This window comes from Diplotaxodon limnothrissa, linkage group LG23, assembly GCF_057381915.1.
Source record: "Diplotaxodon limnothrissa isolate DT_005_m linkage group LG23, D_limnothrissa_male_GT1.1, whole genome shotgun sequence".
Lineage (NCBI taxonomy): Eukaryota > Metazoa > Chordata > Actinopteri > Cichliformes > Cichlidae > Diplotaxodon > Diplotaxodon limnothrissa.
In genome coordinates, this window is record NC_140617.1 from 11,857,310 (window position 1) to 11,866,884 (window position 9,575).

At 42.6% G+C, this 9,575-nt stretch overlaps 1 protein-coding gene across 1 annotated transcript; it reads left to right on the forward strand.

The window, feature by feature from the left end:
• The first annotated feature begins 852 nt into the window (after positions 1 to 852).
• org (oogenesis-related gene) lies at positions 853 to 2,734 on the forward strand. The gene is made up of 6 exons (XM_085348779.1): positions 853 to 927; positions 1,038 to 1,109; positions 1,178 to 1,397; positions 2,117 to 2,292; positions 2,496 to 2,600; positions 2,660 to 2,734. Exons 1-6 carry the CDS (start codon positions 853 to 855, stop codon positions 2,732 to 2,734), a joined length of 723 nt encoding a protein of 240 aa, XP_085204905.1.
• The last annotated feature ends 6,841 nt before the right edge of the window (positions 2,735 to 9,575 follow it).

The following is a 9,575-nucleotide window of genomic DNA, read 5'->3' on the forward strand; positions in this document are numbered from 1 at the left end:
TGGGCAGAAAGCAAGCTTCTGTGACAATAAAACATTTTCTTAGGAAATAACTTTATATTACAAATGTTAGCCTTCTCCTTCTTTCAGCTGCTCTATTTAGGACTCACCACAGTGCTTCATCTGCCTCCATCACACCCGACCTTTGACATCCAACCTTTTGCACTGTCCCTACATTTAGAGTCCCCAATCTTACATCCACTCTTCCACCAACAGTAGCACAGTTCCCTGCAGTCTGGAGGCAGTCTTTGTTAACGGGGCCAGTATGGTTTATTCCCATCTTTCAAGAACCCGGCCTTCACCCCCTGACCGCTTTATATCGACAGCGATATAAATGAATAATACATTTTAAAAAATAAATAAAATAATACATTTCAACTTTCTAACTAAACTGGGGTTGAAGTAAATTTTAGCGTTGGTCTTAGACTTAGTAATGTAAAAATAACAAGAAGTTGGCCCCCCGAAATTCAAGTTATGTAGCAGAAATTTTGAGATTACAACCCAAAACTTTGACTTACAGATCGCATGTTTAAGCGCTGATAGAAAACATATATATTTTTCAGTTGCAGAGACACGTGTATATTTCACGGCTGCATTTTAAGTTTTCTATATCCCGTTTGTGATCCCTCCCAGCCCAAACCGTTTTGCCCGCCTTTTTTGGCCTGATGGAGGTTAATTGGCGATTTGCTCATTGGCTCGCGCTGATTGCAGCAGGTGCATTTGTCTGCATTGATTGGCTGCAGCGTTGACGCTTCAGGGTACATTTCATGCTCTAACTCCTTCACAAGCTGTGGTTTCTCAGTTCGTCCTCGGTCTATCGCAGCCCTCCAGCTTCAGGTTTTAGCCCGCAGAAGAATGAGTCTTGAGGGCGTCAGCGAAGTTGTGGAGCTGGGGCAGGATCAGGTCCGGGTCCAGACTAACAATACTGAGGTAAAGGAGAGGGGGACTTCTCGCTTCTGCTAGCTGCTCGGGTCCTCTCGCACTAGCAGGAAGGTTGTTTGTGTTTTGTTTTTTCACCGGTCGTGTCTACTTACCTGCAGGACAGAGTTGTGAGGAGAGACGGGGTGCTTCCCTCCCTGCTGCGCGGCCTCTTCTGGCCCTTTGGCATCGTTGTACGTAGCTGACAAAGTTACACCCCTCTCTCCAGCTTTAGCTAAAGTAACATTGCTCTGATTTGCAGGTGCGTGCATACCGCGGCTTTTGGTGGGTGCTGGGCTTACGGCAGACAAAGGAAAACGTCCTCGTTAACCCCACGGTTTCCAGCCCTGGGCGCCAGAGCCTCACAGGCCGCAAGCGCCTGAGCCGGGTCACCCGCCTGCTGCTGTACGTCCTGCCCCGCTGGATGCAGAGTGCCCTCGGCTATCCGGTGTCCAGCAGAATCGGACTGTCCCTGTCCCCAGGTAGGTGCATGTTGTTTATTTTGTCGAATAATATGAACAGGACACGGACTGATCCCACTGTCACACTGTTCAGACACGGCTGATACTTAAAATAAGTCAGTGGAGACAATTAGATGACAGTTTGTGACATTAGTAGAGAAAAGAATTTGAAAATGGGGCCAAATGTACTTGTACTGGCTCTACGTTTTACCTTTGACTCTTCAACTGTTAATGTGAATAACTGCTGGCTTGCAGCTTTGCCTACAGAATATTTCAGTTTTTAGAGTTACTGAGGGACTCTGTTTAGAATCATGAAACAAACGGTTTGAGCAATTCAGCAGTAAAACAATGTTTATCTGAACCTCTTGTTAAAAAGCTGATTGACTAAGCAGCCTTATGTGTAATTAAAAAGTTGTCTGGCCTTCTGCAGCCGCTTACTGAACAAAACTTAAGAATTTCAGACACTCGTGGCAAGTTCAGTTTACTTTCACTAGGTATTCATTCTTTGATCCTGAAGTTTATAAGTGTTATATTGTTTGTGCTTAAGTAGTGTTTGGATGTGCCATACAGTATATGGAACTTATGATTGTACTGTTGTCCCCTCTGAGCAGGACACTCTTGTACATGATTTAATTAAAGTGTTTTTCTCCTGCTTGAAGGTTTAAATATAAATTAACTTTTAAAGTTTTCTCTGAAATTGAGTGAACACTGCATCATGAAAGGTCATGCTTTGTGAACAGAAATCAGAGTGTCTCCTGCAAAGCCCTGTGGAAAGGGCAGTAAGAGAAAACAGGATGACGTAGATGACGAGGAGGAGGAGGACGATGATGTGGAGGAGCAGCAGACTTGGGTGGAGGCGCTCTCTCAGGAGCTTGCTGCTGACGATGATGGACCTGAGGTTGACCCTGACTATGAGGTTGGTATTGTGCGGGGGGGGAGACAAGGAAGCAAACTCTGCTGTGTATTTTTCTCCCCCATTAGTTTTATGCAGAGCTGTAAATTTAAAGTTGTAAAACTCACTCCAGAGACCACACGCTTGGTTTCTTTAGCCTGTGGTTTTAATTTTAGTTACAGACATGAAGAGCATCTTAAAACATGGCCGCTTCCTTTCTTTTAAAGCCCAGCTCTGTAGAGACGGAGAGTGAAGAATACCGCTCGCACAATGACACAGAAAGTGACCTTGAGGTTTCGGAGAAGGATGTCGTCATTGACGACGTGAACACGGTGAGCTGAGTGGCGGCACGGTTCTGTAAACGAATTGTTGAACGGCTGAATCGGCTCAGCTTTCTTGTCTCTACAGGGAGTTGATGTGCCCACTCCTGAAGTCTCCTGCCCTGCTGTTTAGCGTGTCATATTGAGTGTCTTTGTTGCAGGTTGTTCTTGTATGTTTATATTTCATAATTCAATAAAACTTTATCCCTTTGGGACCCTCTCTGTTTAACATTTACATGCTCCCACTGGCACAGATTATAAAGAACAACAAAATAAACTACCACAGCTATGCAGATGACACAAATATATATCACAATGTCACCAGGAGACCGAGGCCCTGTACAGGCTCTTGGTAAATGCACTGAGGAAATTAATGACTGGTTGTGCCACAATTTTCTCCAACTAAACAAAAACAAAACTGAAGTAATAGTCTTTGGCGCCAAAGAAAAACGATTACAGGTCACCAGAGAACTTCAATCTATACATCTAAAAACCACAAACCAGGCGAGAAATTTGGGTGTAGTGATGGATGCAGACCTAAACTTAGAAAAACACATTAAGACAATAACAAAGTCAGCTTACTATCACCTCAAGAATATATCAAGGATAAAAGATCTGATGTCTGAACAGGACCTGGAAAAACTAGTCCATGCATTCATCTTTAGTAGGCTTGATTACTGTAACAGCATCTTTACAGGTCTACCTAAAAAATCAGTCAGACAACTACAGCTCATTGAGAACTCTGCTGCTCGAGTCCTCACTAAGACCAAAAAAGTGGACCTCTGAGGTCCTTACACTGGCTGCCTGTCCGTCAGAGGATAGACTTTAAAGTTCTGATGCTGGCCTATAAAGCTCTGAATGGTTTAGGACCAAAATACATCAGTGACCTCCTGACCCAGTATGAACCTTCCAGATCCCTCAGGTCATCTGGATCCGGTCTTTTATCAGTTCCCAGAGTCAGAACCAGACACGGAGAAGCTGCATTCAGCTTTTATGCTCCTTATATCTGGAACAAACTCCCAGAAAGCCTCAGATCAGCTGAAACACTCAGTTTATTTAAATCCAGGTTGAAGACTCACCTATTCTCAGCTGCATTTGAATAAAGCACCAAATCCACACTTTTAAGCTTAAATTTCAAAACTTACACTAACTACTGATCTTATCTATTTCTGATTTTATCTGTTTTGATTTTATATACTGTTTTGTTTGTTTGTTAAGCTTAAATTTCAAAACTTACATTAACTACTGATTTTATCTACTGTTCTGATTTTATCTGTTTTGATTTTATATACTGTTTTGTTTGTTTGTTAAGTGGGTTTAGAGCTCTGGGTAGCTCCCCAGCTGGGTCTAGAGAGTATTTTAAATTCAGGGAATTTAAAATAGAAAGTAGCTCGTCCACAGAAGGACTGGTAGCTCCCCTTACGATAAGGGTTCAGATCGCGCGAACAGGTTTGAAATGTGTGTTTAGTTAGTTAGTTAGTTAGTTTGTTTTAATCAATTTTAAATCATGCTTTTTATTTGTTTTTGTTTCTAATGTCTCTGTAAAGCACTTTGAATCACCTTGTTGTTGAATTGTGCTATATAAATAAATTTGCCTTGCCTTGCCTTGCCTTGCCTTTGCCTTGGCCTGCTTGTGTGTTACCACCAGATGGCAGTAGTGCTACATAAAACTAGAGTTGGGAGCATAAGGGGAACTGGATTTCAGCTTGGACATGTTACTGTTCATGTACGGCACAAGATGAACACAAACCTTGCAAGTTTGCAAATGTTCTGCACTAAACTTGAAGAATATTAGTAGGGTAGGTTTTCTGCAGCTGGTAGCTTGCACTTAAAAGATGCTCACACTGGTCTTCAAATCTTGCAGCCTCATGTTGATGTCGTATCTGTAAACATCTAAGGCACTTCAGTTGTGCAGGTGTATTTTAAAATATTTCTCCTTTACAAGATCAGTACTAAACATTGCAAGCAATAATGGGCAAGCTGAAGGTTGAAGGCTCTGGACTCATTGTGCTAGAGTCTTTTATATAGGACTCACCACGAGTGAGGTTCTGATCAGCCTCTGAGCTGTCGGCTTAGTTTTTCTTAGTACAAAATGTGTGCAGTCTTACTGTTGATATGCATGTATTTAAAGACAAGGATTTTAGCTTAGGTTTCAAAAATTCATGTCTGACATGCACATCAAAGGTGTGACACTTTCAAACCGTGACGGCAGATGAACCAGGACTATTTTTGACTTAAAGCAGGTGACTTTCAGCTGTTTGACTCGAGTTCATCCAAGCAGAAAAGTGCTGTTACCACAGCGCTCACATCTGACTGTGCTGCCGGTGAGGGGGACGGCTGCTGTCATGTGGCTCTCATAAGAGGCTGACGAGTGTCATTTTCTGCTGCCCACAGAGCCGAACCTCTATCCGTGTGCACGCACGGTCCCTCTGTTTACTGCTGAGTGTGAGGTGTACTTACAGAAGCTGATGGCAGGCTGCTGTGAAGAGCCCTGCAAACCTCTTGAAAAATGACTGAACCGGTACTTGTTCAACAATCTGCTCCCACGCGGATGAGCTGCCGCTGTACTGATTTTGCATTGTCAGTAATGGGGGAGCGGATCAGCTCGCTAATGGTTTCATTTATTTTTGGGTTTTATCCAGTTTTCATTCCCTGGATGGATGCGAACGAGGCTGGAGGAAGGAGCACTCTTCAAAGTAACACTGTGTTGAACTGTTATTGTGCTGTAATTTGAAATGGGGAACTCCGCCTGTTTTCTTCATAAAGGTCACTTATTAGTCATATAAAGAATTCACTTTGGAAAACAACTGAATTCTTGCTCTTTCAGTTTCAGTGTCTGCTTTGATGAGGGAAAGTAAAAGCCTGACCTGGAAATTTTAACAGACTCGGAGTGCACCGTAGCACACTGAACCCGTGCTAGAAGTGAGGATGTCCTGGCCCTTTCTGCTCTGATTTTTGCCTCCTCAAATGTCTCTTTCTGAAGTTTTTACTGTATGTTTGGCTGTTGAAAATTTAGTTTGCAAAGCTGCCGCCTTCTTTGATCTTTTTTTTTTTTTTTTTTTTTTGGAGCTCATTGAGGTCTAATGATTATTAGAGAGGGCAGGTATTCTTCACTTTAAATTTATCATTTGCAAGTTAAAAAATAAACAGCAGTAAACATTTAAGTGCTTTCTCCCCTCTTGCAGTGACCTGTGCTACAGTTAAATTACTTGGAGGGAGGTGCCACATCCAGGGTAGATCAGTTATTTGCTTGTTGGTGCCAAAAAATCCAGCTGCCTTCAATTAATTCCTAAAAACACACGAGGTTGTTTTGGCAGTAAAGTTTGTGACTTCCTTTTTTCCTTCCCTCAGAGGTGTTTTTCACCCTGTGATGCTGGGGTGCAAAAGCAGCTTCGCTGAAGTTTCACATACTGATGTGAATTAAACGCTTAGTGTGTGTGTGTGTGTGTGTGTGTGTGCGCGCGTTTTCAGGAAGGGCAGCAGCAGTGAGAGCTGGCTACAGAACAGGAACTTATGGTCTCTTGGGGCTCTCATGGCTGTCTGAACGTTTGAAGGGTAGACCGCTCAGCGGAGGCAGCACTAGAGAGCATCGACCTCTATCTCTGCTGTTTGTAGCCAGCTGGAGACCTGCTTTTAAAGCACAAGCTCTGCCTTTGCCTTTCAAGTGCAAGGTAAAAATCATGAAGTCTGGAAGGGACAAAAAAAAAAAAAAAATGCATTCGCATATTCAAACCTGCTGTGGAACAAAGACTTTTTGGCTCATGCAGAGAATATAGTGGGGCTTTTGTTCTGTAACGGGTGGTTGCATGCAGTATGATTTGTAGAGAAGATCAGTTCAGATGCAGGGTGGCTGTGTTGCAGGCGGTAGGTGCTTTCATATTTATTTTTGTTTTTACCGGATTTATGTGAGCAGCACAGATGGTTTGAAAACCTCTCTGAAATGCACAAACCTAGAGGCAGAGCCGTATCTAGGACTTGACGACATTGGCTTATTGTCACCTTGAGTGAATGGCAGCAGGTGCCGGCTGCTCTCCAGGCCTCCAGCCTGACCTGCGGGCTATTATCTGCCACATTACAATGTGACTCTGTAATGTCAGCCAACAAGACTGCTCAAACCAACTCCCTTGTCTCTTACTTTTTCTCTGTAGCGTTCTTTGCTGGCCCTCCGCACCCTCCGCAGCACAGTCATGCAGCGTGATTCACTTTACCTCAAGCCTAATGACCGGCTGTCCCCGTAGATTTCAGGAGCATCCATCATCTTCAGAGCAGCAGAGCAAGAAAAGAGGCATGAAAAATGAAGCAGACAGACAGAGCCTTTAGTTAGTCATACACTTTGATGCCTGGGACTGTGAGGGTTCTCAAAAAGTTTCAAAGTAAGAGGAAAGAGCAGATTTTGTAAAAGCGGCGTTGATCTGCTGCTGATGGATGAGCGAAGGGCCGACTTTTGCTCCCGCCTTGGGGAGCTGTCGCTCAAAATCAAGTCGGCTTTCTGGAACAAAACAATCCAGTAAGGATAATGTGACATGGCAGCATTTTTCATTTCCTTAATGCTGTTTTATCCCCCTCACATAATTTTACATCATAATCTGGTGCCCTGAACCGTCAGAGGCCAGCTTATCCTCAAAGTCCACCGGAGTCACCGGGTAGCTTCACCACATCTTATCATCTGGATCATAGTATTTTAGGTCTCCCCGTGCCTCTCGAACAGTCCGGCTGGAGTTGAAGCCTCTGCTTCTATCTGTGTTGCGATAGTCCTTGTCTGTCTTGAGGTCGGTTACACCTCTGAGTCACACCAGCAAATTGTGTCGGGCCTTCGAAGTGTGTGATGCCAGCCCCCGCTGATGGCAGTGAGCAAATCCATTTACACATTTAGGATGCTATTCTGAGCACAGAGACCAACAAGACACGTGACCACTGGTGGATTCGTGGTATGTGTGCAGAGGGGGCTCAGTTTGACAGCTTGTAGATCTTAATTCACGATCGGGATCTGCAGTGCAGACGACTTCCTGCTCTGAGTGGTTTGACCTTTGACTCTTTTATTTAATTTGTTTGCACCAGCTGCAGGAGTCGTGGCGTTTTCGGCTCGCAAAAAGCTGGATGGAGTTGAAAAGGTCAAACATCAAATTTTATCAGGCAGTTCATACCAAACAAGATGGACAACAGTGATTTGAGCTTTGAAAAGTTTTCAGATCCATTTTTTTTAAATGAATTTAAAAAATTTGTTGCGCTCTCATAGTTTTTTGTAAAACCTCGTGGTTTTTTTTTTTTTTTTTTTTTTTTTTTTTTTGGTCTGGATGTGATTTTGCAAGCCAGAGTAACGTTTTGAATATGAAGTATAACCATGAAGAGTTTATACAGCAGATTTCAATTATTCATGGGCACGGTGTCAAACCTGCACTTCGTCAGTGAATGTATTGGATAAACTTTATTAGCAGGTAGATGCAGAATAACAACAATGCAGCATAGATACTGTAGCTCTGTTTTAGTGTTAGACTCGTTACAGACTTAGAGGATATTAGAAGTAACTCTTTTGCTTTTTTTTTAATGTGTTCTGTCTCTATCGTTGACACTGAGCAGTGCTGTAAGCTGCTCCCGACTGTTGCAAATATAAAACTTTTGGTATTTGTATTGAATATCTTTTAAAATTAATTTGATTGCCTATTTCTACCAAGTCTATTTTTCTTTAGAAAAAGGCCAGTAAGTGACGAAGAAGTATTAAACAGCGCAATGTATTTAAAATATTGTTAAAATAAACTATACGACTGCATTTTGGGCTACTTGAGAATATAAAATTCGTAGCATGTTGTGAGTGGGAGTAAGAAACTCTGTCAAAGTCAAAGCTGAATAGTATAAAATCTTCTTACTCCTAAATGTCAGCATCTCAAACCTGTACTGACAGTAGGCACAGCTCTTGAATAAAGACGCTCTGACACTTTCCACCCACCGTTATCCTGAACGGCAGCAGAGGTCGCGGCTCCACGTTCACACTAAGATTCTAACAGCAGCTTTTAAACCCCGCATTGGTCCCCTCAGCGCCACGAGCAGGGTTATCTTTGTGATTTTAAGAAGAGAGCAGAGCGTAAAGGTACAAACTGGAGTTTCTGGGCTGAAAAACTCTCAAAAGAAAAAAATTGCTGTGTTCCCAACGTTGAAATCTTTACACCAAATTTATTTCATGTTTGTAAAATCAGGTTTTGTGAGCGTGTGCTTCTTCAGCTCTATCTGAGGGTGAACTCCTTCTATTCACTCCTCTCTGCTGCCAGTCAACTATAACCTCGGCTTCTGGTTTCGAGACAGACACATGGGATTTATATTCTACCAGGTTAGAAAAGGGACAGCTGCTTCCTCTGATGCTGCCAACATTGACTCCACCTGTTCACATATTTTGTACACAGATGATTTTAACAGTTACTTTCGCTTGATTTCTGAATTTGAAACATAGACTGATCATTAATGGTGAGATTACTGCTCAAACAGCTGCTTAAAGCAATATCCATAAATTCATTAAATAATTATTCTGCATTAAATGTTAAGAATAGTAAGTAAAATATTATGTGGTGATACTTTTTTGTTCTGTCTGATTTCACCTCTAGTAATATGTCTTTATATGTGCTTAAAATATGTTTTGGCCATTTTTGCACAGTCTCTTTCTTATAGTTGATTCATGACCTCTGACCTTAACAAAGCCAGGCGAAGCCTGCAGGTCATCAGATGTTGTTCTGGTTCTTCTGTGACCTCCTGGGTGAATTTTGGTTGGCCGGTCACTCCTGGGAAGGTTCAGCACTGTTCCCAGTTTCTCCATGTGTGGATATCTGATCTCACTGTGGTTCACTGGAGTCCCAGAGCCTCAGGAATGTCTCTGTAATTTTTTCCAGACTGATGGATGTCAGTGACTTTGTTTCTCAGCTGTTTCTTTAAACCTTTTAGCCTGCTTCACTTTGTGAGACAGCTTCTATTTAAGTGATTCAGCAGGTCTGACAGTGATCA